At 38.3% G+C, this 14,720-nt stretch overlaps 1 protein-coding gene across 1 annotated transcript in view; it reads right to left on the minus strand.

The window, feature by feature from the left end:
* Positions 1–14,720, minus strand: part of PLS1 (plastin 1) — a 52,154-nt gene that overhangs the window by 5,141 nt on the left and 32,293 nt on the right. Inside the window, exons 10-14 of the mRNA XM_077348766.1 lie at positions 13,755–13,950; positions 9,098–9,176; positions 7,591–7,705; positions 3,461–3,594; positions 1,106–1,229 (exon numbers count right to left, since the gene is read on the minus strand). Coding sequence (XP_077204881.1) covers positions 1,106–1,229; positions 3,461–3,594; positions 7,591–7,705; positions 9,098–9,176; positions 13,755–13,950 — 648 coding nt within the window. The remainder of the gene's footprint in view (positions 1–1,105; positions 1,230–3,460; positions 3,595–7,590; positions 7,706–9,097; positions 9,177–13,754; positions 13,951–14,720) is intronic.

The following is a 14,720-nucleotide window of genomic DNA, read 5'->3' on the forward strand; positions in this document are numbered from 1 at the left end:
AATTTCTTGCGTGACTTTGTGATATTATGCAGTGATTTCAAACATACATGCAGCTGCACTGCATCTTCCATGGCTATTGCAGATGTTTCTTTCTCTGAATTTACAAGTTAAAACTAGACAGCAATCCAGCACAATTGCATGAAGCCAGTGGAATTAAAGGTTGTATAGATAGTTGAACTGCTGTGTATGATTTTAATGGGTTGTGTGTGTGTTATATGGCAACACTATGAATTAATGATCTACAAAATATCCTAACACTGACAGCCTTGCTCAGATCTTGTCTAACTAATGGTGGTTTCCTTTACTGAGTCAATCCATCTCATCTTAGGTCTTCCTCTTTCCTTACCACCTTCAGTTTTCCTAGCATTACTGTCTTTTTAAATAAATATTGCCCTCTCAGGATTGGAACATACATTGGAAATTATCTATTAATTCTGTTCTTGACTATATAATAGATATTTAATAAGAACATTTACATTTTGATATTAACAAAGCCTTAATGGTTCATAATCATCATAATTTAATTATTCACAGTCCTATGACAACTGTGATTGAAGATTAAATTGTTTTTAGTCAATTTGTGAAAATGTGTTCTTTAATGCAGTCATTCTCCAGAAGTGGTTTGCCTGCCAATATAAGTTGTAGGGGGGAAAGTATGGGCAGGTGGGAAAGAGAAGGATGAAGGGAGGGTGAAGACAAAGCCAAAGCAGTAGGACGGAGGAAAGAAAAATAGAACAAAAGGAGATAATGGCGACTAGAGGGAAAGGAAGATAGGGGATGTAAGTAGAAAGGAGAAGGGAGAAAGGAGGTAAAGTGAAGAAGGGTGAGGTGGAGGAGGACTACTACTGAATCCTCAGGGATCCTCCATTCATGCATTTGCATAATATAAGTATAACAAACTACTATATATGAAATACATAGATATTATATGATCACGTGTTTTATGTTTATTTTTAAAAAGTAGTCTGTGCACATGTAATTTCAAAAAAACTCTGCAGCCAATCATGGGTAGTTTAAAGAAGCCTTAATATTCAACTTTTACTATATCAGCGCCCATTAAAAAATCTGTGTGATTGATTTGTATTTTTTTTCTTGAAGTAGTTACCTTGAAGCTAGTTATTGAAGTACTCTTATTTGAATTTACAAGAGTTTGATTCACCCATTTAATAATAATTTCATCATTTACTTTCTCTCCTTCTCCAAGATCTGACAGTACATTCAAAGTATACCTGTAATAGAATGAACACAGAACAGGGTGTATTGGATCCAGAAATGAAATGTTTTCCCTGATTCTCCCAGTAGAAAATTTAAATAATTATAAAACAATGTTCAGATAGGACCCACACATGGAAAGGAAGAAAACCAAAGCACTTGGCTTCCATGAAAATGGGTCATGTTAAACTAATACAGTGTAAAGACTGGACCATGGCAACCCATTGTAGAACAAACCCTCAACCAGTACATGGCAGAAGAATAAATTACAGAGGCAAACTTAGCAGGTTACATATTTTTAAACCCATTGACATCAATGAACTTAGAAGGGTGTAATTCTGTTAAAGATGGTTGAGTAGCAAGGTAACAGTGTAGGTCGACACTGTTGCTTGTAGTTGTACACAACCATTCTCAGGAGTCTAGCTACTCTTTATGGCCCATTATGCACGGCTGCCGAAACGGCGATTTTGGGACACATGGAAAACGCGGAGGGGGAAGACGCGAAGCACACCGGTTATGCATGGGACGGGGCGCGACAGCAGCAAAACCCAAAGTAACCGATTATGCACGCAGCGATCCCGGCGCCGCTTCTGGTTGCGCCCCGGTCACCCAGAAGCTGCGCTTTCTTCTGCGTTTCGCTAATGCGGCTTTTTCGGCGGCATGCACCGAAGTTGTTATCAGTGATTTTAGTTGCAGACATTCCACCCCGAATGTGCGTTATTCCCCCCGTGCATAATGGGTCTATATGAAAACTAGCCTTCTAGCCTATTGCATCCAGGAATGCAATGGGAGCTAGTGGGTGGGCGAGCGATCTACCTTAGGCGCTGGCGTGGGCAGGCGGAGGGCGCGCAGCGGTTGAGCAGGGTGTTGCGCTGCCAGCTGGGGCAATGGCCCCGCAGCTGGTCAGTGTGGCATGTAGCAGCCATGTCGGTAGCTGCACTGGTGGGCGGGGTGATGGCTGTACTGCTGGTTGGCCCACCATGGCTGCTGATGGGCAGGGCAATCAGCAGCAAAGGCTCAGCACTGTGGAAGTGCCCTCCTCGGCGGCCAGGCATAGTCTGGCCGCGAGGCTGGCTGAGCGCCTTGCAGTCAGCTTCTGGAGGCGGGCGCTCCAGGGGCCAGCCCAATCTGGGCACACCCAGCTCTGCTGGGTGCACCAGGATTGTCCCATGCAGGCGAAAGCACAGGCCAGACACCCAGAGGTATCCCAGACAGTGTTCCGCCCAGAGTAGCTTTTCCCAAATATTAGAGCCACCAATGGTTAGGATATATATGCCTGCTACATTTTTTAAAGAAGTTGCAGTTTTGAAAGTGGTAATTAGGAGAGAAGCAATGGATGGGGAAAGTTGCTTAGCTCTTTCTTTGATCACAGCTTGTACTAACTGACCCTCATGCACAGTTAAGCATGGGTGTTTGTCTATGACTGCAAGATCAGTGTATGGACACAAAGCCCCCAACAGCCCTTGAAAGAAAGAAATCCCTTCTGAGAAGATCAAATTTTCTCCTTTTCAATTTTCTTTCTAACAACATGTTATTAATCTTTGAGCTTACATTATGAAAATAGTTTGAAGAGGTACTTGGTATTGGTTATCAAAATAATACTGGATATATTTTTTCACCACACTAATAATTAGAAATTGTCACCTTGGAATCTTGTTAGTACCACAAATGCACAATACTGATACATTTAACTGTACAAATACTTTTGTTGTTTTCACAATCACATTTTTAAACTTTTATATTTAAAACAAAGGTATCCTTGTAGAACAAAATTAATTGTGTCACAGAATACTTATAAACATGTTTCCATCTACTACAAGCTTTGGGAATGTCTCTATATTTATTTATTTTGATTTTTATACCGACCATTCTTTGCAGCTCTGGGCGGTTTACATTGAATCATTATCTACCTTTACATGGAACATATGAACAGCTTTCAAGCAACTTTCAAAACATTATAACAGTTCAATATCTCCAACAATCCTCTTAATCATCATATGTACCTCTTGTGACATCCTGATGATTAGGAAACAACCTGCATTCTGTACATTTAGCCATCAGGAAACAATGTTATTTACATTTACGAAAGCCGAAGTTGCTAAAATGATACCTATGAGTTTTTTTATGGAAGAAAAACTGAAAAACATTGCATGACTTTGTCATTCAAATTTACCATATGGCTGAAAACAGCTGAAAACATATCATTGATTTTAAAGCCACTATTTTCTAAGGTGCAGCAAATCCTTACCTTCTCATTAACTGCCACACTAGTGCCAATGTAAGTGTTGGGTTGCCTTCATTGAGATCCTGTCCACCAATGCCGACTAAGGAGAATCTGGCTTTTGTCTTTCCCAGTTCCACTGCATAGTTACAGTTTTCAATCTACATTGTTTTTGCAAACAACAAATACTTTTTAGATGCACCAACTACAATTGTTTGGAAATATATTTTAAATTATGTTTTGGATAAAGCAAACCAGCCACAAACTCAGTAATGAGGAGCCAGTCAGTATGTTTAATTCACAGATGTATGGAAATAATTTGGAACAAGGTACAGTGTGTCAACCAATAGTAAGTGGATAAAGTATTATGCTGCTTTCTTATGGATATTTTGCTCCACCTTAGTTTCCTTGCTGTAGCAAACACATGACACTAACCCATGTATTTATCCTGCTTTTTTTGTTCTTTCTTGCTCTGTTACCATCTTTTTAGAAAGATTGCAGTGAAAGCACCTTTATATACTATGTGGATGTGGATGGATATGGATTTTTGAAGGTCCTGCTTTATATCAGTGCCATCTTCCTTTCCTCAGCACCCACAACTGCTATTTTACCAATTCACATTAGTGGACTTTTCAAAGGCTTTTTTTTTAAATTGAGATTGCTGTATATTAAAGTCTTCTATTGCCATGATCTACTAGTTTCCAGATTATATTTTTCTAGTAATTTTTCATTGTGGAGCGATAAGGAGAAAGGCACAGATGAATTCTAGATGATTTGTCAGCTATAGCTATTTCTCAAAAAACATTATTTGGAAACAGTGAGCCATGATTTGATCACATCCATGTTAGATCACTGTAATACCCTCAACCTAAGGCTATACTTTATATGGAGTTTGGAAACATCAGTTAGTCCAAAACATGGCAGACAGAGGTGAGGCAAATGGCGACTAGGGACTGTGCATTTTCTGTTGTGGCACCAGGCTCTGAGAACCCTGCATGGGAAGAAGCATGGGATTTTTGTACTGTCTATTCCCACATGGTGCTCAGGACACCACCTTCTAAAAGTTCAGCTTCCAATTCTTCCAATTAAATTGCTGTGTTGGAATATGTACATATTTCTGCCCTTAAGATTTAAAAAAGCAAATCTGTTCACCCAACAGATATCATTTTAAAAGTGTTTTTAACTAGTATTTGTAATGTCCTAGCCTAGCATACAGAATGCTTGAATGCTAGCAGCATTTCTAGGAAAGTTGCATTATGTCAGGGCCAAAACAGATATGAAAGAGATTATGGGTATTTGTCAGACAGAATAAACTGCATATACACAACCCCAATTTGTATCACAGTCCCATGAGAAAGGAAGAGGGGATTTAACCCCTCAAGATCTGGTCAGTTTCATCATTCAATGGCCATTAAAATAAGGTTTTTGTGTGTTTTTTAAAAAAATACATCTCTCTTCTCTTTAAAATTTAAAACAGTGGTACAGAGGCCTAGCTCCAGTTAGTGAAACCAAGAAGAGCTTCAAAAATTAAATTCCCTATTCCCTTTCTGAACACCACCAATCTAAGTTGCTGCTGCCTCTGCATGCAACATAGACTGACTGAAATCTGTGATCTCTGTCATTTCTGTTCTGGCTCTCAGCAAAAGGTAAAGATAGGTACCTTCCTCTTAGTTGTGATCTAAAAATCTTAACATTTATTATACCACTTAAATGAACAGATTAGAATAGGCCTTGACAAATTTTCTTTGGCTCTAGGAGCTAGCCCAAAAACTTAGGAGCCAGACGCCTAAAGATTTTGTATTTTAATGACCAGTTATTACTACCACAAAACCTAATCTTAATTTCTTTACAATTTAGTAAAATTATGGCAAAAGCATTGTAGCACATAAATACAGGTGTTAACTTTGTTATCTTCATGTCAACAAAAGCTAACCCTAGTCTAAATTTTCCCCAATGTTTTCATAATTCCATTATTGCTTTTAAAACCTCAATTTTGGAAACAACTGTTTAAGAACTGAATTCATCCTTCACCACTAAATGGTGAACAAGATAAAAACATTATTGAAAATACTAGGTGCCATGATAAAAATTTCTAGGCATCATGGCAACTTGGAATCCGTCAATCTCTGGAATAGAAATAATATATTTTAAAAGAGCATCACCGTGTCTTCTGTGAAGTTTAAGTAAATTGTAAAGATAACTCTGTCCCAGTGGATGCTCCACACAATGCTATGAATACATGGCCAGTTCTATCAATTAGAGTCATTTTTTTAAAACTTCCGGGCCAGCTGCCAGAAATAAGCTTGCAGTGTAGGAAAGCACGATAGCTCAGTCTTCCATTTGAAGACTGCCCAGCCATCTTCTACATTTTCTAGAGTAGTGTGGTCTTCTGGAACATGGTCCTACCTGTGAAGGCATGAAATACTAGTGATACCATGCCATATAGATGTCTAGCTATTAATGCCAGCTCCTTGGGAGGAAATGCAAGGAGTCATGCCAATATGCTCCCATAAAACATAGAAGTGACATGGTAAATGCTTTAGTATTTTTTGGGGGGAAGGGGGAATTGGTTTTGAAAAATACTAGATACCCACCATGCCACTGTCAGATTTTACCAGAAATGATGTAAGAGCACCAGTTCATTGCCATTGCATGGTACATGATACATTGCAAGGTGGGAAGTTGTGAGGCTTCCCCCTGTAGCAGTAGGCCTGGCATCCTTACTCCAGCCATTCCCATAGTCTCATCACTTGCCATTACTGCTCCTGGCCACAGTTGCTCATTTCCACAGTCCCATCAATTCCGGTTGAGAACTTGGAAAAAATTCTTGGCCCCACCTTGTTGAACTCTGCCCCAAGAACTCTGCCAATGTAGCAGGTTTGTCTAGTTAAAAAGCTGTCAGTCTTTTTAATAAACAGAAAGAAATTTCCAAGATGGCGATGGCAAAAAGCTTTATTCAGAACGAGTTCCTAGGTATAAAACCTCGTTTTCGTATATTACTTCCTCAGTAAACTTATTTCTGAATTGTTTTTTTTTCTGGGATACAAACAAAGTCTTCAAGCCACTATGTAATTCTTATATTTTATTTACCTTATATTTTATATTTTTTTAAGCCATATAATTTGGGTCTATTAGTATCAAAGGTCCATAAAGGTAACTATCTTGTAACTCATTCTGAATAAAGCTTTTTGCCATCGCCAGCTTGGAAATTTCTTTCTGTTTATTCATCTTCGGCTGATGGGTTGCCTCTGCTTGTACCAACAGTCTTTTTAATAAGGCAACTAGAGCAAGGGCTAATACTCCAGGAATGTAAGTAAAAACTATTTACCGTATATACTCGTGTATAAGCCGAGTTTTTCAGTACAGTATTCACATTGAAAAAGTCATCCTCACCCTCAGCTTATACGTGGGTATATACGGTAATTGAAATAACAGCCTGCTCCCAGCCAGCCAATCGTTACATTGCTTCTGCAAACCTCCTGCAAGCTGAAGCTTGCTTGATCTGGCTGCTTGTAGGACAGCAACAGTTTAACTGAGGGACTCTGAACATTTTTTTCCTTTTGCCTTCTTCCAAACTATTCTTTTAGTTTCTGTGGATGGGGAGGGGTGGGGTGGGTTTTGGGGGTGCTTTGGGATTTACTGTTTATCCTAATGTTTATATCTTTTTTATGAGGGGCAGCATTGTTTGCCTTTTCTTCTTGGGGTTGTGTTTCTTTTTAAAGTTGATTTTTACAGTTCTTTATTTCAGTGTTTTGTTCTGGGGGGGCAGTGTAGCTGTAGTTAGAGTAGTCCAGTTTGGTAGCTGTTGTACTCATTGTAGTAGGTTGCCAACTTCGGGTACAGTTGTTCTGCTCTGATTTGCTGGCCCTCTTTTGCACTTACAGAGCTAGTTTACTGTTTTTCTTTGAAATAAATATTCAAAAACATTGAACCTACTGGTGCTTCAATTAATGTAAATTTACCAGTAACTTTTCCAGCTTCATTTCCCACCCTCGGCTTATATGCGAGTCAGTAAGTTTGCCCAGATTTTGTGGTAAAATTAGGTGCCTCGGCTTATATGTTGGTCGGCTTATATGCGAGTATGTACGGTGTGTTAATGCAATTTCATAAAATAATTGAATGGTTACTGTCATGTCTAATATAGAAACTTTCCCAACCTTTTTCATGTTTCCCCCAAGTGCAGGATATGGTGGTTTGTTGACATGATTCCACTGTACTGGTACACGTATCATTTCATAGAGCTGGAAGATTACTAATGCATCAGCAAGGTCACTGGATCAAAATGGAAGAAGAAAAAACAAATTTATGGCTCCTACCCATATCTGACCACTCAACTGTGCAAAGTTTATCTATTTATTAAAATGTTTATACCCCATCTATCACTTAGGTCAGATTTGAAGCTTTCCTACAACTTAAGTGGTTCTTCCATTGAAGAGATAGTTGGTTCCATTTCACTGAGTGCAGTCAACTATGTATAGCAAAAAACTCTGTCTTTAAATTGTCTGTTGTTTTTATATTTACATCCAATGCAACTGATTTAACATTCCTCCCACAGAAAAAATAACTGTAAGGTACTGTTTATGGCAGATTCATATAGGGCACTTTCACACATTGAAAAAAATAGCATTACACCAGTGAAATGGCATAACGCTAAAAAATAATGCGCCTCCGACCATTCCTCACCTTCTGGCTCTCTGTCGCCTTTTCGTGTTTCTTAGCACTCTGCATGCCTGCTTGAAATGGCAGAAGAGAGCAACGTGCTTTTACACGCAACTCTCCTCTACCTGCCAATTAAGCCAGGCAGCCAATCACCTTTCTCTATGTTTTAAAGGACCCATGGTGCCAGCTAATTTTTTAAAAAGTAAAACTTATCTGTTGAGCTGCCTATGCATCTGATCATAGAAGCATAGTGCTTTTAAAAAAATGCCACCCCTTTTAGAATCATGAGCCTTCAATCTTTTAAAAATTAATCTCAAGCCTGATTTTTTTTTGGGGGGGGAGGCTTTAGAGAGGCATGCTTTGTGTTTTAACTGGGGGGGGGGCGATTTTTTTTTTTGCTTTGCCTGAACAATTTAATACCTATTTATTGCTCCAGACAGTTTGCTTAAAAAAACCCCAAGATCCACTCCTGGAAGAAGGGAGAGCGAGGCAAGTGTGAGGGCGGGAACTGCAGGCGGAGATAGTGCTTCTTTGGCTCCACACATTTCCTTAGCATGTTACATTTGGAAATGCTGTGAAATGCTGTGTAAATCTTCCAAGTGTTTCCCATAGCTATACATTCATTATAGTACCATTATCTAAGAGCTAAAGTAGGTGGTCAGTTCATATAACTGAAATCACATCACCTCAAAACCATCCTGCTCTAAAGGTGGCAAAAATCTTGAGCTATTCTTTCATGTTAGGAAATGCTCCTTTAAACAAGATATGGCAGACAAATACCCAGAATGAATCCCCAGAATGTATGAATTCCCAGATGATGCACAAGAGACCAGGGAAGACTGATAGGTGAGAATATAATGGTGACCCAGTACTGCTGCTAAGATCTTTACATTGACAATGGGCCCTAAGGATATTAAACCCTACTGGAAAAAAATGGTTATTTTCATGTAGACATTAATGAGTGATGGTTGCATCAACAATTCTTTTATGACTAATGTTAATTACCTGTACAAATGGTTAATATAAGGGCTTACACCCAGAGAGTTCATCCAGTTTCGGAATGTCCTTTCTTCCTTACTTTCTCCTACAGCAAAAGGCACAGAATTGATTAGAATACACATTTTAACATTAATCATGTGATTACTTTGAAATATAGTCTGCATCATAAAAAGTAATGAATCTTTTCCTGAGGAATAATTTTATCTGGCATTGTTAAAATCTGTCCAAATCTAGAGGGCAGCATACAAACAGTATAGGCATCACAAACTTTTTTTTTTTTTTTTTTTACTGAAAACAGAAACATATAGAAAAACAAAATGCTATACATACATCTTTTTGAGATACCTGCACAGAGATATAGGTAGTAAGGACTGGAATAAATGCAAATAGTAAAATTAAGTAATTAGAATACTTATGCCTATATACTAATTCTTGTTAAAGGAGGTTAGGCTAGCCATTTACATGGGGTTGCCCCATTTTTTCCTTACCATCACCTTGAGGCAGGTCTGGCTGACAGACAAGCTTGTGCAACGTCACCCAGTGAGCTTCACGTAGCATTTGAATTCAGTTCTCCATGGTCCAACTCCACTACTTAATCCACTGTTATCACACTAGTTGCCTTATGTACATTAGTAGAACATAAAGCTGCTTTGAATCCCCATTGGGGAGAAAGGTAGGGTATAAATGAAATATATAAATATTGTCCATTATATGTTTATTCTGCATGTGTGTAAACACAAAAGCTGTACACTATTACCAGCACTGTGATATGGTAAAACTGGTAGGAATGTGGCTTCTTTCCATTTCACAAAACATTTCCCATCAGATATGCGCAGCACTAGTGCCACTGTTGCTTGACAATTCAACATTTCTTGCATTTTAGAACATTAGCTCAGTAAGAAAATAATCAGTGAGTTTAGAATGAGAAACCACCTTTAATAGTGCCTCTTTCTGTTTAAGGATATTAAGCCTATACTGGGACTGTTTAAAAAAAAAGATAGGATAAAATGAATGCATATTTAAATACCAAATACTTGGTTGTTACCATTTTTAATGCTGAGGAATATGATTTTCATTGTGAGAAGAATTGTTTAACATTATTTATTTTTCTCAGATTGGGAGAGGAATTATTTTATCTAAAGTTTTGCTACAGTGCAAAGCTATATATTGGTCAAATCTGGACCCGAATATAGAAATTGCTAATTCTTTTGATTCATTTGAGATTATTAAAAAATTCTAATTGAAATGTGAATATTTCAAGTCAACCATCGGATGGTTCCAGGAAAGCTTACTACAGAAATAGATGCCAAAGTAAATATTCAGCAACTTAATTCACAATAATAATTTGAAACGGCATGCTGAGCAATACCAGAAAAATCCACTCCAAACAAATAGGAGTAATAACATGCAAATTGAAAGACTGCACTCCTGAATAGAAAGAACTGAAGAACTAAAAATAACACATTGTATTTAATATGCCACTCTAAATAAAATTCAGTGCTGTGATATAATTGTGCTTAAGCTTTTCAGATGACTGAAAACTGGCCAACTTTTCATGATGTACACCACTCATCCCATACTCTTTTTCCTTGTTCAGAAGTTACATTCTGAGAACAAAGTACTAGGAAGCCAATAGAAATTGGGCCCGAGAATCATTGAGATAGCAACATCTGTGGCATTTTTCTTTTCTGATCACTAAATTAAGCAGCAATTTATTATGCAGACAGAATAAGCAAATAGAGAAGGGAGTATACCAATATAATTAGAAGTGTTGGATAGAATTTTTTATCATAGTTTTTCTCCCTTTAGTGGGAAGCTATAGCTAAATTACAGAGAGTCTCTGTGTGTGCAGAAGATTCCATGTTAGGTCAGTCAAGTAGTAGATGGAGAAAACCTTTCTTTGCTTGAGACTTTGTAGAGCTGGTATCTATTAGTATAGACAATACTGAACTAGAAAGTTCAATGGTCTGGCTTGGTAGAAGACAGTTTCATATATTTCTATATGTCCAATAACATTATTTTAGCAAAATTTATTTAGCTACAGTAGCTCTCCATGACTAGGCAGTTCTCTGTCCCTTATCATATACATTTTAAACATTAATTCACTAGCATGACCTATGGAAATTGGCCATCAGTTTCAATTCTTGGAAAATATACTATTTGGTATTAAGTAGTTCCACTATCAGTGTTCCCAGTTTATTGATATCCACATCCCCCGCAATCAGTTGCTTTTATTAAAATCCATAATATAGGAAAGAAGATACAGTAGAATCCTCCATGTCTTAGAGGCTACAACATTTATACAGGGCATATGGCCAAATTAAAAACTTAGGACCACAAGAATTTAAACAGATTCAAGTGGGTAGCCATGTTAGTCTGAAGCAACTTTTACGACCAATGGCACTTTTACGACCAACCAAGTTCTATTCAAGGAATAAGCTTTTGTGTGCACAAAAGCTTACATCTTGAATAGAACTTGGTTGATCTTAAAGATGCCAATGGACTCCAAAAAAAGAATTTAAATAGTTGTTGTTATGCTGTAACTTTAAAAGTGTTCTCTTTAAGATTTCAAGCTAGTCTCAAGGGAGAAAAGGATGTTGCTCTGTTCAATGGATTTCCTATTGCTAAAAACCTGCAGCAGTGAATTTTTGATTGAAAAGCCTATATTTTCACAATCTTGATGGTCATTCAGTGTACAATTCTGAGGCTCCATCAAAGTTCCTAAAGAAATCAATTATGGAAGCAAGGCCATTAGCTGAAGTCAAGAGAGCAATTACACTTTACCCTTTCATTGAATGTGAATACATGATGTTATAAATATTTTTCTTCATTCTAACGGCATATTAAAATAATAGCAATATATAACCTATGCAGGAGAACAATTAGGAAGAAAGTGGTTGTAGTAGTAATAGGAAGAAAAAAACTGAAGTCTCAGGAGAAACACATTTACAGGCTACAGAAAAATACTAAATACTGTACCTATATTAGGAGGGGTCAAATCTGCATTTCATAAAGAAAAACAGGAAAATTATGTTATCAGTTTATGACCTCTCATAACTACCAAGAAACAAATGTAGTCACTATTCATATAATAATATTTGAAAGAATGAATAAAAGGAATGAATGAAATAAGGAAGCTTATAAGGTTGATTAAATGACTATCAATAGAACATTTTACTATTATTTATTTATTTATCCAGATTTCTATACCGCCCATTTCTTTGCCACTCTGGGCGGTAGTTTTCCAAGAATACAAACTAAGTACTAAAAAATGGATGGGCGGTAGACAACAAATTAAGGGAAGGTAGGTGCCAATGGTTGTTGGCTATCATAGCAAAACAGAACTAAGCAGTAGTCTCCCATGGAAGATCAGAAGAAAAGCTAGTATAGTGCTTGGGACACCAGCAGCAGTTAGAAGCATCTCCAGGAATCTACAGGAAGGGGTGTGAGTCAATGGTAGAGCATCTGCTTTGCATGCAGAAAGTCCAGGTTCAATCTGCAGCATCACCAATTAAAAGGATCAAGTGTTTGATAATGTGAAAAGATTTCTATCTAAAACCGCACAAAGCTGCTGCACGTCAGAGTAGGCAATCCTGACCTTGATGAGCCAGTTTTATGTGTTCAAATCACTCATTTTAAACCTTTGCTTCACTTGAAATCATAGCAAGTACTCTTCTGCAACAAAAGATCACTTAAGCCGATTCTGCACCAGCAGCACCACTCCGGGCAGCCAACTGTGCTGCTGTAGAGCTGTATGCTCCTCAGCTTGCTGTGTTCCCTCCAAAACATCCAGTTTCCTGCTGAAATATGTCCCCCTGGGAAACACAGTAACTGCAGGAAAGTTCTGCCGCACAGGCTTTTGGGGCCCAATCCATGCCAGGTCTGGGAGGGCGACGGCCTGGTAGTGACGACATATGGACACAGGGATTAGCCCCAGGTCTGTATTGACGCCATCCCGGCCTTTTCTGCTTGTGGAAATCAGCCTTACTAGCTTTTCCTATTAAGCACAAGTGAAAGAATCAGCATTCCTAGAGAGGTTTCCCTCCCCGCACTATTCCTTTCAGCACTGTTGTATCTTTCGTCCCCCATAGCATGTGGTGGTTGGGGAAGGGGATCTGTCTTTGGTGCTGAGGAGAAGAAACAAAGTTGTTAAATGAAGCTTGTTTCACTTTTCTGTCTGCATAACCCCTTTTCTCTTTTTCCTTTCCTTCTTTTTTTCCTCCACTACATAAGGCAGCAATGGGAATTGTTCAGAGCCTATAAGAGTTTTTGCAGCCTTGCTCCATATTGGTCTGAATATTCAGTACCTCTGAATATTCAATTCCTGGTGGACAAACTGTATGGGAAACAGAATTCTAGATTGAATTACCCCGTGGTCTGATCTAGCAGGCCTCTTAAACCTGTTTTTTGTAATTAATGGAAATTTATTTCTGGGTAGAAGGATCTTAGGAGAGTATACCTAGGGAACTATGACTAGCCCAATATTACTTGTGCATTCTTCAGTTTTACAAGATGACATCTACAGTAAGCAATGTTTTAAACCATTTTATATTATAGTTTGAAGGAATTTAGTCAATTGTGTGACTAATTCAGCAGTCAAGTCCTGTTTTGTACAAATTAGATATTATCTAATATCACCAGCAGAATTTGTTGGACAACTCACCTTCTAGCAAATTGACATCATAATTAGTGCTTTCGGGCTTGTGCATGGCAGGGTATGTGTTAAAGAGATTTGCAACAAAGGCCATGTTAAGTTTAGGATTGCCTGCAACTACATCTGCTGGAGTCACAAACTGTTTGCAGCCCAGTTTCTCTGCTTGCTGAAGCATATATTCAGCCCTCTTCATATCACTTTTCTCCTAAAAAGAACAAAAGGTTAAAAATATGTACTTTCAAAAATAATGTTAACCTTTTGCATTAGTTTGCCTCTCTGAATAATCCTATAAGGTCATATAGGCTAAAGGTTCTGGTAATTACCTTTAAGGCTATACGTGCTCAGGGCCCAGTGTACTTGAGGGACTGCCTCCCTGCCTATGCCCCTCACAGAGTTTTGCAGTCCGCCACCACCAATTGGCTAATGATCCCTGGCCCAAAAAAGTCCACCTAGTTTCAACCAAAGGCAGAGCCTTCTCTATCCTGGCCCCTACCTGGTGGAATGAGCTCCAGGAGGAGAGCAGGACCCTAACAGAGCTAAAACGAAGCTCTTCCACCGGGCATTTGGTTGAGACTGAGCGAAACCAGCAACATCCACAGGGCCCCTGCTCCCTCTCCCAGAGAAATCCATCCATGCGTCCTGCCTTGGACCAGTTTGCACCTGTTAAAGTTATTAATGTTAATATTGTTGTTGTTTTAGAAAACTAAGTATCGTGTACTATTTTCTATGTTTTATGTAAACCACCCTGAACCTGAGGGGAGGACAGTATATAAATATAATAAATAAAAATAAATAAATAAATAAATAAATAATGCAGTTCTGGATCAAGCTGCAAAGCAGAGGTTTGGAAACAAATGTTCAGTTCAGAACCTTATAGTATGACATCTTGTTATTGTTTAATGCTTGAAGATAATACTTGGGAATTTCTGAGAGGACAGGATGTGACCAGGATAACACTAGCAATTCCAGCATTAC

This window comes from Paroedura picta, chromosome 8 (genome assembly GCF_049243985.1).
Source record: "Paroedura picta isolate Pp20150507F chromosome 8, Ppicta_v3.0, whole genome shotgun sequence".
Classification (NCBI taxonomy): Eukaryota; Metazoa; Chordata; class Lepidosauria; order Squamata; family Gekkonidae; genus Paroedura; species Paroedura picta.